Source organism: Triturus cristatus, chromosome 7, assembly GCF_964204655.1.
Source record: "Triturus cristatus chromosome 7, aTriCri1.1, whole genome shotgun sequence".
Taxonomy (NCBI): Eukaryota; Metazoa; Chordata; class Amphibia; order Caudata; family Salamandridae; genus Triturus; species Triturus cristatus.
In genome coordinates, this window is record NC_140590.1 from 1,253,420,284 (window position 1) to 1,253,434,188 (window position 13,905).

The 13,905-nt window shown below is 41.0% G+C and overlaps 1 protein-coding gene across 1 annotated transcript in view; it reads left to right on the forward strand.

The window, feature by feature from the left end:
* LOC146811738 (syntaxin-1B) overlaps positions 1 to 13,422 on the forward strand; it is a 350,949-nt gene extending 337,527 nt beyond the window's left edge. The window contains exon 10 of the mRNA XM_085618730.1: positions 2,777 to 13,422. Coding sequence (XP_085474856.1) covers positions 2,777 to 2,857 — 81 coding nt within the window. The 3' untranslated portion in view covers positions 2,858 to 13,422. The remainder of the gene's footprint in view (positions 1 to 2,776) is intronic.
* The last annotated feature ends 483 nt before the right edge of the window (positions 13,423 to 13,905 follow it).

Here is a 13,905-nt window from a genome sequence, read left to right on the forward strand (position 1 = left end):
AGGTAACCTGTTCTCCTGGGTATCCACGGGTGGAGTGACTCTTGAACCATCCATCTTCCATGGGGTGTCTTCCAAGTCCTCTGGGAAGATTCATTTATCCTAAGAATTGCAATCACGATTTCCCCGTTGACTTTCCTGGAGCATGCGGTCGTGTATCCACTTAGCACACTGCCTCCGTGGGGTTCCTAGGTCCTTACCTCGGGTGGTGCCTTGGTTCCCCAACACTTGTAAGTCTTCTGGGTGCACTCTTGACTTTGGCTGTTAGTCGCATCCCACTATTTATGTATATGGTTATGTCTCCCCCTGGAGCCCACTGTATTTTAGTGCTATTTACCTGTCGTATTATCAAAGTCTTGTGTGTATTGTAATCATATCTCCGGGTAGGATATATTGCATTGGGTTAGTGAGTGTCTGTAATAAATAAATATTTTTATAACTACACTGTGTGATTCTTTTTCACTTAATCTGCACTATAAGATAAGATACTAGAGCTGCTTTACACTCCTCCTAGACTAAGCCTGAAGGCTGCTCTCCACAGCTACAACTTAGAGAGCTTTCTAAGGTTGTCTAAACCACTGAAAACCCATAAGGGCTGTCTTGATTGGTGCATGGTGCTACACTGGAATAAGTGGGCACCATATACCAAGCCTGCCTCCTAGACTTTGCTTTAGTGATAGCAAGTCCTCATCTTCCCTCTAATGGAAGTCAGACTGGTTTCATTCACTTTTTCATACTTCTCTACCCGGTAAAATCTTGTGAGTCTGACTGTGGGAAAGAAAGATTTGGCTGCCTTTCCCTGGCTCACTGCCTACCCTCCTTACCTCTAAGTAATGTGGTTCCCCTCAAGGTACAAGGACCAGCTGGGAAGAATTCTGCCAGGACATGGGGTCCTTAGAAGGTGTAAGTCTCTCCTGGGTGACTTGCAGCGGCATTCCATTATGTTTGGCCGCACTTGCAGGGTTGCAGTACAGAGTCACTAGTGTGCAGAAGCAGTGGAGTAAGGGGTGCCACCTTACAAGAGCATCAGTGGTGTTTCAGATCAAAGACAATTATTCTCTGAAAGTTCCACGCCTGGAAGTACCTTTGGTAAAAGTCACAAGAGTATTTCATAGCTTGAGTCTATTAGAAAACATGAAGAAGCAACTCATGCCCAGGGCTGGCCTGGCCGTAGCGGGCACCGGGCATTACCACGGTGGGCTGGAGGGGTGGGGGCTGGTTTTGTGGCTGGGGGTCCGTTTTTCTTACAGGGGGCTGGTTTTGAAGCAGTCGGGCACCTGTAAGAAAAGCAGGAGAGGTGCTTCTTGCATACCCCCCCCCCCCCCCTCCCAGGGCCGGTCGAGCTGCAACCTGCCAGGGCTGGTTGTTGTTCCCAGTCCTGCCCTGCTCATGTCATGAGTATCCCTACATAATGTTGCTGTATGTTGCTGTGCTTCTTAGAGCTGTTACAGTTCTCATGCAGCCTCGATGCTGTGGGCCTATGATAACATAAAAAATTATGTGTGAGAAACGATCAAAATATTTTTCTGTAGGAAAAAGATCAATTAGTCCCTACATACGGGAACCTAGTCCCCAGGCTTATTATTTTAATAATTTAAGCACTCACAAATCTGTCCCAAAATGACTTTCACAATGAAACTTTATATTTTCTTGAAAATACATAAAAAGAAAAAAGAAACAAAACATTATAATAATCAAAAAACATAACAATTATCAATAATTCATGATTCCTTCCTACCCATACAATCTATTGATGGTTGCAAACAAACACCAATACATATGCAATCCGTATAGGAGATAGGCCATTACACACAAATGAGAGATACTTCCAACCTCCGCTGAGTCCAAAAGTGTGTATCCGTGAATCTTAACATGTGATTTTTAATCTGTCAGATGTCTCCAATTTATGTGGTCGACGTGTTTCGGTCCACTGAGTCGGGCCTCATCAGGAGATGGGAAAAAAAGAAAGACCGCAATGATCTATAAGGGCATAAACCTGCAAAATCTTCTACTGATGCTCCACACTACGTGTCATCCAAAGGGGCCTCAAAGGACTAGAGTACTCTCCTCCAAGAGAGCACGCATAAGGGGGCTTCGAAATGATAGCCAAACTTTCCTTTTGCCCCACTTACAGAGGTTTCGGAACGATAGCCTCGCTTTGTGTTAAAATGATCATTTGAGTATACTGGAATACTGCAAAAGACCAGGTGGCATGCACTCGAAGCTGTTGGTCCTCTGTTCGAGATACGGAGTCACGATGCTGTGGGCCGCCATGACCTCACCTCCCCCTACGATTTACCTATTCTCTGCCCCCATTTTATAATATTTGACAAAGAAAGATGGAAACGTCGTTTGTTGGCTTATCAAGGTTTGGGATGATTCCGTATTAGAATACTTACAATAACCAAGGGAACTGTTCTAAAGTTGCCAACCTTCGAAAAAAAAGTGTTCTTAGCCTTAATGTCTTTGCAGTTTCATGAATAAATTTTGTTTCCACTTTTTCCTAATACCTTTTTTTAAACGTTTTACAGAACATAATTTGCAACTGAAACAATATGACAAGATTTTCATGTTCTAAAACTTCCTTTTATAAACTGAAATAAGCACTTTCACACCGTAATGAAAGCCTCTGGAAATGCTATGTTAGTGTGAATTCTGGGTTGGTTACAATTTTAATTCTTTAATGTCTAACAATGTTAAATGCTACATTTCCTAACATTATTTTTATCTTCCTTTTCTTTTCCACTTTGTCTGCTTCATGGACTCTTGGGTAATGTAGAAGAAAATTATGATAATTATTTGCTGTGTAGTGCTGGGAGTAGTACTAGCATCTTCAATTGGGGGGACACTTGGATTGTAAATTTTAAAAAATAATAATGTTAATTACAAACAAATCAAATCAATGTACATGCAGTGAACATAAACAGCACAGGTTCCAGCTACCTAAAGTTAACCCTTTATTTGATCAGTAAATCAAAGTTTATAGCCTGTCCTGTGTGGCTTGGAAGTGGCTTGCCAGTAGAGCTTCCTATGATGTCACAGGGCCAAGAGTGACATCACAGGAAGTGGGACACAGAGCGCTTCGGTTGAAGGCTAGAGTGTGGCCTAATGAGACCATAGAAAATGGAACTGAGGCAAGGCATATCAATGACAATTATAGCTGCTTGTCCATATGCAATCCATCCTGAAATGCAAAGGTTTAACTGCAACATATGTGGGCACATTTTCAGATATGTTTAAAAAGAATATTTCTAAATTCTGAAACTATGTTGTATCTGCAATTCTGATGGATACATCTGATTGTTGTACTATCTAAGAAAAGCAGACAACACTAATAATTAAATTACAAGAATAGCTATAAAACTTTGAGTATCCAATATCAGTCATAATCAATATTTCCATATAAAATAATCATAAGGCTCTGTTTATTTTAATGTATTCTTTTATTGCAAGTGTTGACAACTGTTGTGCTTGTTAAAGCAATAAGAGATGTGCATTTTTCTGAATTATTTAACATAGAGTAGGAGGTTTTAATATTAGTATCCCATTGCAGCAAAAAGATCTTGCACTGATTCCAATATGGCCACACCACGAGGAAATGGAAAAAGATGGATTGCAGAGGAAGTCGCTATCCAAATACATGCTCAGTTCCTATAGATGAGACTATGCAAGTCCCATTAGGCAGCCATTTTTACCTTTGGCAGAAAAGCGATCTGAAGGCAATGGCAAATAGCTTTCAACTAACTCCCCAGCCAATGAGGGTCAAAGTGGACCGTATCAGGATTTTAAACCACATTGAAGCATTTTGTTTTGTGTTGTCCTAGGCCTGTTTAGTAAGGGAAACCAGGACAACTACAGATGCTGTGCATTGTGGGGGGATTTCAAGAACTTGCATGCACAAGTATTATTTTTTTAGTAACCTTTTTGAAAAAATATTGTTGATGAATTTCCTTTGTTGTGCGTTTTACAGTATCTTGTGGAGATTATTTTTTTAATGTTTGGGTGTTTTTTGTAAGTCTGTTTTTAAAGAATGTATTTTCTTGGGTTTATCTGTGTTTACAGTGAGTTCTGCCTGGACCAACGATGGCTGCTCTTGGTCAGGGGTTGGCTGCAAGTGGCGCTGTTTTGTGAAAATACTCCGTCAGTCTCTAACGGATACCCTGCATTTCCCTACCACACTCATAGAACCGCCACATTACACTTTCCTGAACAAAATAACTCTCCTCTATGTTTGAGGAGGGTTTTACTTAAGGCTGGCGTTTGGGGCCTATGAGTGCACAAGATAACAGACAACCACGATGATAATAAAGATTACGGGGAGAAAAAGAGAGAAAGAACATAACTGTGTTTTATGGTCCATCAATGCAATTGAGGGGGTTTAGTGGCATAAAAACTGAGAGGCCAAAGCCAACTGGCTTTCAAATGTCACAGGAACCCAATATTGCATTACAGGACAATAAAATGAATGTTAACCTTTGTGCATTTTTCCTCTTGGATGAAAATTCATAATTCTAATGAATTATATATTTATGCTGAATTATGGGTTTTGAAAACCCTTATATTTATGAGCTAACAGCGGTAAAATGTAATATACAATTGCTTCTTATTCTTAAAGTATATGCCATACAATAAGGGCATACTGACATATTTTTAAAGTTCCAATTTCAATTGGAAACCAAAAAAACCCTACATATATAGAAGGAGACTTTAAACAAAACGTATGACCCAAAACATTCTGAATGTCCGTCTCAGCCAATTAGCAACCCCAAAAACCAAGGGTCCCATCGGCGCCAGCTGCTGTCCTACTAAACTGAACTTCGATTTACTGCTCTTTTTTTAAAACAAAAGGAAAAAACGAAATCAAAAGAAATATGAACAAAAAAAACAAAGTTTGGTAATTGAGCCGTGTAATGTTTAAATGTAGATGGTAAACTGTAGTCTGTGGAGTATTTGCTAACATTAATACACTCTAATTTTTCATTGCAATTCATTAATTTATTTTTTGATTGAAAGATATATTCATGTTTATCATAGGGAAAAAAATCAAAGATTTCCTAAACTATAAATTATTATTTTCTCGTTACAGTTCATTTAACCCACACATAATCAAAAACGCAAACAAAATACTAAGTAATACAAGAGAAAACATGCAACAGGTGTACATAAATGTATGCATTTGAAACACAGTTTTAATAACTCTTTTGGTGACTGAGTTAAGGCGAGAAATAAAGCTTAAAAACAAAGTTTTTTTTACAGCCTGCACAAAGCCCTTAAATGGAGTGACAACACATTTACTCAGTTTCCTTCATGGAAGGGTGTGTCTGTTTTCTGTGTAGGCTGATGAAAGGCAATACCTCCACCCTCACAAAAGGGGTACCTTTTTAACATTTGATTTTTTACAGGCTTATTATTAGCTAATGTGTTTTTGCAATGTATTTTCTTGTGTAAACTATGCCAATGTGTATGGGTGTTCATGAACCCACCAGTCCTTTGTGCACTCTCAAATATGAATATTGAAATGGGTTTCAACACTAACAACTGGTCAACAATTGGAGGAGCTGTTTGATTCCCACTTCTCCTTTAGATCTTCCTATTATTAACATGATTGTTCTGATGGTGCATTAGGATCTGGCGGGTAATCCTTCGATAAACTATTCTTTATACATATAACAAAGTTCTTTTTTTAAATCGGCAGGACCTTTGGATTTTTTTTCACTCAGCAGACAGTGTCTAGACAGCCGTTTAACGGAAGCATGTGGTGACAATTTTAGGTTCCATTATGCACAACTGCTAGGCATTCCTTGATTCGGATCTCCTTCTGTTATTTAAACAAAGCATATATTTTTGGAAGAAATATTACTGTTGTTTGATAGACTACTGAGGGACATTGTTGGACACGTTGCCATTACCTCCCTTGCTACTTTCAAACTTGTAGTTCTACTTGAGCAGTTACAAGAACCTGTGGAGGCATCCACGTCTTCTTTGGGGAGGCAATAGGGACATCTTCCACCACAATCTGGCAGCCATAAACTTAGGAAACTGATTCTTTTTGTCTTGGAATTTAGGTAAAAACAAACCTAATCAGGACTGCAAGGATGACAGCTCAGTCTGCCATATTTAATTCTTCACCTTGACATAAAAGAGATCTTGCGCTTGGTGTCTGGATCAGAAAATTAATCTACTGTTCCCACCTTACTTGTAAAGGTTGGGTTCATCGGACTAGACAAACACCTCGGCAGAACGTGGGCAGAGAAATGGCCTGGTGCCTCATTATGCCCATTACTTCCAGACCACTTACCGTCCCTGCCCCATATGGATTGTGCACTTGGAAGTTAAATTTAATTTTTTTTGTCCAGCACCCAGCTGGCTGGCCCACAGATGCCTGGAGGAGCAACCCCTTTTAGATTTCTGCATAATACAAATGTCTGGAGCCTTTGCTCAGGAAATGCCCCTCCTCTTTCAAAGTCTGCACTGCATGGAATATCCAAGCAGAATTTACAGAATCCGAGTGGGGGCCATTCCTTGTACTTCTTAAATCTGGTGGTTTTCGGTGTGATGCCTTTAGTCAGAAGAGATGAGGTATTCTAGCATTTTTGTTCTTAGATTTCTTTTACTTCTTTTTCATCCCTAACATTCCTGTATCCAACAGGACCACCTCAAACCCTGCTCCAATTTAGGAAAGACCTGAAGACACACCTCTTTAAGAAACATTTTATCATGGCCAGTAACAGTTCACTGTCAGAACCCCGCTGCCCCTCCAGTCACCCGTTAAATGGATCTTTAGTTCGGACTCTGTATAGCACTCCACAGCCTTTCAGCAATGTCCATTGTAAACAAAATACAAATACTTCATATTCAAACCAACCCCACTTTGGGCTGTTATAAGGGGATTCTTGGGCTTTCGTGATTGGCTTGTGGTAGCCAATCCAACTCTGAATGCAGCCTTAGGCCGCAGACCACCAGGAAAATGCCACAGCGGCAAAATGGATAGTCCAGCCCAGAGGACATTGTTGCCCGGAACTATTATTACAAGTAACATGCTTATTCTACATAGTTCGCAGGGCTTTTTTGTGCCTGCAGAATGGCCTGGAAACAAGAAAAACTGAAGTTATTCCTCCTTTTGCCAACAGAAATCTCTATCTAATGACGAGCAGTAATATTACTTTCAACTCTGTATACTGCACACAGCAAAATGTTTAACAAAAATAGTGTTGACTTGTTCACAGCAATCAGACAGTCTGCTTACCAGTTTTTTTCTAAGGCCCTTGAGTCCTACAGGCAAAGCTAAAAATTCACTAGAGATGAGAATTCCTTTCCAATATAATCTGAACAGAATATACAACTTCCAAACAGCCAAGCATGACTTGATTGCAGTTGCTAATACAAACAGAAAGGTGCTGCATAATCAAGGGATGGGAAGATGATTGCTAGGTCGTGGATGTAGAGTGTGGTTGTACTGAATCAACACAAAGGGATCCAGGACAGAGCCTCTGCACACTCAGTGAGACATAAGGCAGTGGCAATGGAAAGTTTGTGTAACACACTTATAACAATCAGATGTGTACATCAGCAACATGAAAATCAGCACACTTTCGGAAGAGGTTCAAGTTTTACAACTTATCATAAAAAAGGTTTTCCATATCGACAACCTTATTATCCAGCTCCCCGGGAAAATATTGCTTAGTAATCTGGTCAAATAAATCATGTGAATCGACAAAAAATATACCAATTAAGAATATATTACCTTTAATGAAGCTTCTGTCTTTCATAGGTTCACATGCAACCCGTCCTGCGTTATGGTCAAAGCCTAATATAATGTGGTTTAGTTTCATTCAACACAATCAAAGAAGCCACCATAGCATTGGTGTAGCACAGGCCCCCGAAGCCCCTGCAGTGTGGGGGGGGCCCGAGCTGCAGGGGCCCTTCTCAGCACAGTATTCTGGCCTGACAGCTCCTGATTAAATCCGGAGCGGTGCTCCCTCCATGTACTTTGCAGGGGGCCCCCTCAAGTTTCGTTACGCCACTACATCATAGATGCTCATTCACTAAAATAGAACTAGTGACATCATGCACCTCTTGACCCTCCGGGGACAGTACATGTTTGGCACTTTGAACCAAGCTTAGCTCAGCCTCTTGTATGCTGGTGAGGGTCAAGTAGTTGAAACAACAGACAGTAAAAGGTTTTTAAAGCTTTCCTTATTTTCTGATCTTACCGCTGCCTTCATAGCCCCAGGAACCAGGGGTAGCAAGGGCAGTGTCAGGAGCACAAAGTCTATGGGTAGAAGTTACTATCCCTTATTACCTCTAGTTGACGTCCATTGCACTTCCACTCACATAACGCCTGCAGAGAGAAAAAGATTCAAAAGATATGAACTTTGTTATACGTGTAACCAGTAGTCTTTTCCAAAACGCAGGTAACTATATGAAACTTACCAGTACACTAGAGTCGCGTTCACAGAAGCGTAACTTTGATCCTTTTCATTCCATCATTTTTAAATCTCTCCTTCCTGTTCCTTGGTTATACTCCTCTCTCGCTTTGGGAAAGTACGACCTACTGGCAATAAATTTCTCAGTAACCCAAGTTACACAGACTTGAGGGTGAAAAGATGTCAGTGTCATGTGACACAAGTTATACAAGCATCAAAGGGAAGCTAAGAGGGTACTTACAGTCTGGCAGAGACTAGAGTAATTGAAGTCATATAAGTACAATGGGTAAAAGCAGAACATAATGTAACAAAAGCAATACTGGCATCGAGGGTGAGCATGAATTTCTGCCATTGCAAGCTTACACGAACTCAGGCCGAGAAGGCAAGGGGGTAACAGGTATCAACAAAGCTGATAGATTCACAAGTCAATCAGGCACATAAGGCGAAAGCACTAGCCACAATGAGAGGTCTGCACGTGACATAGGCAAAGCTTTCTTCTGTGTATACAAAAAGTGCTGCCCTGTTCTTGGAACACTAAAACCACCCGGCACTATAGCTTGATGTCACTTTCTTTATTACCAACTTCAAAAACAAAAGCACATGACCCTGTAAAGGTGTATGTCTGGGACTGCACAGGGACACCCCTTCCTGCATCTTCTGACCACTTGACAAAGCCCACCATGTTGCATCACTTCATGCTTATAGCACCTTATTGGGAAACTCTATGCCAAAACCACATTAGTTCATGTCTTTCAAACCATCTTCTGCCCGAGGTCACAATAGCCTGAGCCATGACATCACTTTCTGCCCCCCACTCTGACATTTGTCATGATTTCAATCCCTGATACTCCTTCCTTTTACACATAACCAAGCCACAGTTGCCTTTTCGATGACACCACACTTTGCTATCATGGTTGGCAGCCCCAAGTCCCAACAGCCTTTACCGAGACATCACTTCATCCCCTCCCACCACCAAGGGCCACCTCAAGACGCAGTGGCAGTTATGATGTCGTCACTTCATGCCCCATGCCCCATCTTGGGCGACTCCCAGGCTGCAAGACCATGTCTGAACACCCGCATCTCTTCCTTCCTCATAGGAAGCTCAGTGACCTTTGCTCTTTTGGAGTGTTTGCAGTTTGTTTCCTAATGGGCCTATCCAGAGTGAGGAGTTAAATAGTCTGATAGTGGCCAGGTACAAGGTCACTATATTCCATGTGATATATCGCATAACAAAAATATCACAATCCTACATCAATCTTACCACTACATTGCAAGGAGAGTGCATATGTACTAATCTTGATTCCACCTATACTTACCCCTAAATGTAAGTGTAGGTTGAGTAAAGAATAGTAATTATATCCTTTACTAGTTCACAGCGGCGGCCGGCGCAGGTAAGCACAGTGGGGCGGGGTGGGAAGGGAAAAGTCGACAGACGACAGAATAGGTAAAATTAATTAAATAAATAAAACCTATTCCGTCGATCTGTCAAACTCGCCCCCCCCACTCCACCGCCCTACCGCACTTACCTGCACCGGCCGCGACTGCTTAGGTCAGGCACTTCAGGAAGGTTTCAGGTTTTTCATATAGCAAGTGAAGGGCACCACCCTCCCTAGACTTCCCCTGCACACAGCATAGAGCGCCTCAGTCTGTTCTCTGTGGTCTGCTGTGAAAGTTACTTTCCCTCTCTCTTCAGCTACTCCATCCTTACCAGTCCGTGTGGACTCAAAGGGCAGGTTGAGGCTTAAGTTATGTTGCCCAAACAAGACACTGGTATTCATTGTTTCAGTTGCACGAGAAATTCTATATATGTCCACAAGAAGATACTTTTTATTTTTCTTTGCTACTATATTTACTATTATATTTTTTGTCTATTTGTATATATTTATTTATTAATTTATGTATTTATTTATATATCTTGCCGCTAGGACTATATAACATGATGCCATACGACAACAAAATGTTTACATTATCAGTTCTGTATTTAAGGTGTTCTCCGACATGTCCTTTTCGTGTGCAGTGTAAAAGATGTTTCCCTCCCTTCCTCTGGGTGGAAGTGACATTTTATGCAGTATTTTTCCTAAAGAAGTCAATCCCTTTGCTTCTATTTTGCCTTCCTTTTCCTGGATTCCTTTCGTTCTTTTCTGGTGCGTGACGTTTGTCCTGGTGTGCTCGGTTATGTAAGCTACTAATCGCTAAACCTTTACTTCGAAGAACAGATACAAAAAAACAACCCAAAAAAAAGTTTGGTTTCACTTTGAACACAACATTTTCACCTCTGTTGACGTGCGAGTTTGCGTGTGTATAAATGTGCCTCTTTCTAGATATATGTGCGATTGTGCGTTTCTCGCTTTTCATACACTTTTTGCCTTACCACCTGCGCGTTTGGTCACTAGTTGTCTCCTCCACACCCTGCCCTTTTGGACACACTGCCTGTTTCCTTGGAAATAAAAGTAAAGAGAATCTCAGTGAGTCTCCATTTGGTCTCGCCTTTGACCTCGCCTCACTGCTTCCAGTTTGTCGGTCACCTTGGAATTATATTGTTTCCCTCCCCTAATATCAGTGGGGTTTGTCTTTACCATGGAAACTCCAGGAGGATTTGCAGGAGGAGGAGTAGTGTCAAACGCACAGCATCATGGGAACAAACTCGGAAATACGCAGATATAGGGAACCTGCAAGATTGGCTAAACTACTACACTGTAAAACAGATTATTTAACCTTTCAGATGTTTACACCTATTCACCAATGGTGGTATGGTGGTATCTGGCAAGTTCATTTTGCTATTGCATCTTTTTTTTCTTTTCCTAATAATATCCAGTCTCGTCTGCCATATGTAAAGTTTTGAATGGAATGATGAGTCCTCGTGGGGCGGTGTTACTAACTAGTCATCGCATTGACAACTTAAAGTTTCAGAAGTTCACTGTTGCTAAGTGAGGCATTTTAATAATGTGGTACCATGAAATTACCAATCTTAGCAAAAGACTTCCTCTGACAATGGATAATGAAACCTCAAGACTCTGGTTTCTTTGAACAAGCGGGTCTTTGAGGCTTGGAACGAACGATGAATATCTCAACTTCCTTTTGGAAGAAAGGTTTAAAACTTGGGGACCCTCAATGCCTGACCCCAATCCGTATGTAGGGCACCTTAACCCTAGGAACAAATGCAGGTTGGTTTTAATGAGTTTCAATACTCATCAACGTTAATATGGAAAAATTACAGTTACATAGCAAATTGTGCTGTTCTCCACTTCTCCAACAATGCAATCCCAAACATGGGTGCTACCATTCCCTCCTAAAGACAGTATGATAATGGATCACCCAACACTAAAATTGTAAAAAAAAAACCTCATGAAAATCAGGAGCCTGAGTGTTTTCAATGTTTTCCACATTTGTTTTTGTATGGGCTGTTTTCCCATGCCTTGGTGCATTCTCATAGGCTCGGTACCATCACAGACTTTGAAAATGCATCAACTTCCACTTTTGTTTAAGCTGGAAAAGGTTACGTTTTGGGCTTTTCTTAAGTTTTTCTTCCTGCCCTCTGCACTTGTCAGGGAAAATTTAATTCACTCTCCCATGGATTATCCTGTGGCATTGGTTCAAGGCCTTGCCTGACGTCCTAGACATTCTAAAGCAACACAAGCCCGCTCTGTGCCATAATATTGTGCCTCTGTGCTATGTGGGTCTGTGACTCCTAGTTACGTGTTACCTGGGGTCATGACATCATTTTCTGCTTCTCGCATCAGCTTGAGTAGTGTCGAGCTATGTGTGCTTGCAGAGTGCCATCACTTCCTGCCTCTCACACCAGTCTGGAAAATATCAGGTCTTATAGACCTATGCCTAGACCTCTGCTTCCTGCATATCCTGCCAGTCTGAACACTGCCAAAATACATGTGCCTACACCATGAAATCACTTCCGGTTTGACATCTATTTGGATTCTCAAGAGCCTTTGATAGGTGATATATTGACATCACAGCCTGTTTATCCGGCCAGTATGGGCAAACTGAAGTTACATGGTGTTCTACCATGCCTTATCCCTCCCTTCTCCCCGTCCTTCTTGGCCCTATGCCATCATATCGCTATCTCCCTCTGTCACCATACAAGACAGATTGAGGCCACCTTGGCATGAAATGTGACATTTGCCTACCTCTCCCCTCTTTCATCAGGCAGGTTCAACCTGCTTCCTCGAAATTAAAAAAGGTTCTAGAAGGTTTTCTATTTCTGTGGGCAGAAAGGGGTGGATTGACAGTAATCACTCAATGTGCCTTCATTTCTTTTTGATTAAAATGAGAAAATATGTCCACTATGAAATGGTACTACATAGCATAATGTGGACAGACACCTTTAAACTTCAGTGTTAGCGAAAAAGCCAACATGTTTGCACAGCCCACATATTAAACACAGCTGAAACACCCTGACATTAGCACTACTGGTCGTTTTACAGTGTAGGATTTGCCAATCAAGCAGCCCCATATTTCTTCAGTGGGTGTGAAAAATTCAAAATAGACAACAGCAAATCAATTGTTGTCTTAAATTTTGATTTGAAGTTTGTATGCTTATTTTTCTGTACTACAGTCTTGGGCTTAGGGCGGGGTTACTTGGGGATATATCCATCCTTGTCGTGATCCGAGTCCATTTTTTATGTTTGTTTTTAGCTGATGACATCATCATCACTGGTCTGGTGATGTCGTCTTTAAAGGACCAAATATAATGACCTGCTTGTAGGCAGCCTGGCCAACATTAAAATGTTGTCTGTTTGTTATGTTTAAGTTGATTTCCAATGTTTTATGTGTGTAAAGCTGACCAGTCCTTATTGGCAGTTAAGGTTTAGATTTTAATAACTCACTTAACTTGAAGTGTCAATGCAAAGTGTCTCAAAAGATTGAAAATGCTTGCATGTTATAACAAAAAAAATCTTGGTTTGAAATCTTGGTGTATTTCTTCTGCCTTTTGTGCTGCTCAACTGGAAAAAACACAGAATGAAGTATTATGTGGGTAAAATGCTCTCTCTGTCTTGTTTCTCTTTTGTTTTTCATCAGTTTTTCCCTGATGGTGTGTTGCGTGTCTTCGTGTGAGTTACCGTACCAAGCAAATATACTGTTTATCAGCCAAAGCTCTTTTGGTCAATAGTGAAATAGATGAACATGTGTTGTGTGTGTGTTGTTCTCCTCCCTCTTGTTTTAAACAAAAATAAGAGGCCTTTGGACAAATCGCATAGCATTGCTTTGTTGGTGCATCTTCATGTTGGGCACTTTGAATGGTATACAACATATTTCTGACGACTTCAGGGAAACACATTCCTACAAACATACATGACATAGGAAATCCCATATAATAACACACCTGCATCCCAAAAAATCATTAGCGAGGACAAAGGGCCTCATTCAGAGTTTGGTGGACAGGGTGCTCTGTCAGAATGTGACAAATGTCCTGTTTGCTGTATTTAGCATGCCATTCGCTCTAATGCACTTGTAATACTGAGGAGGG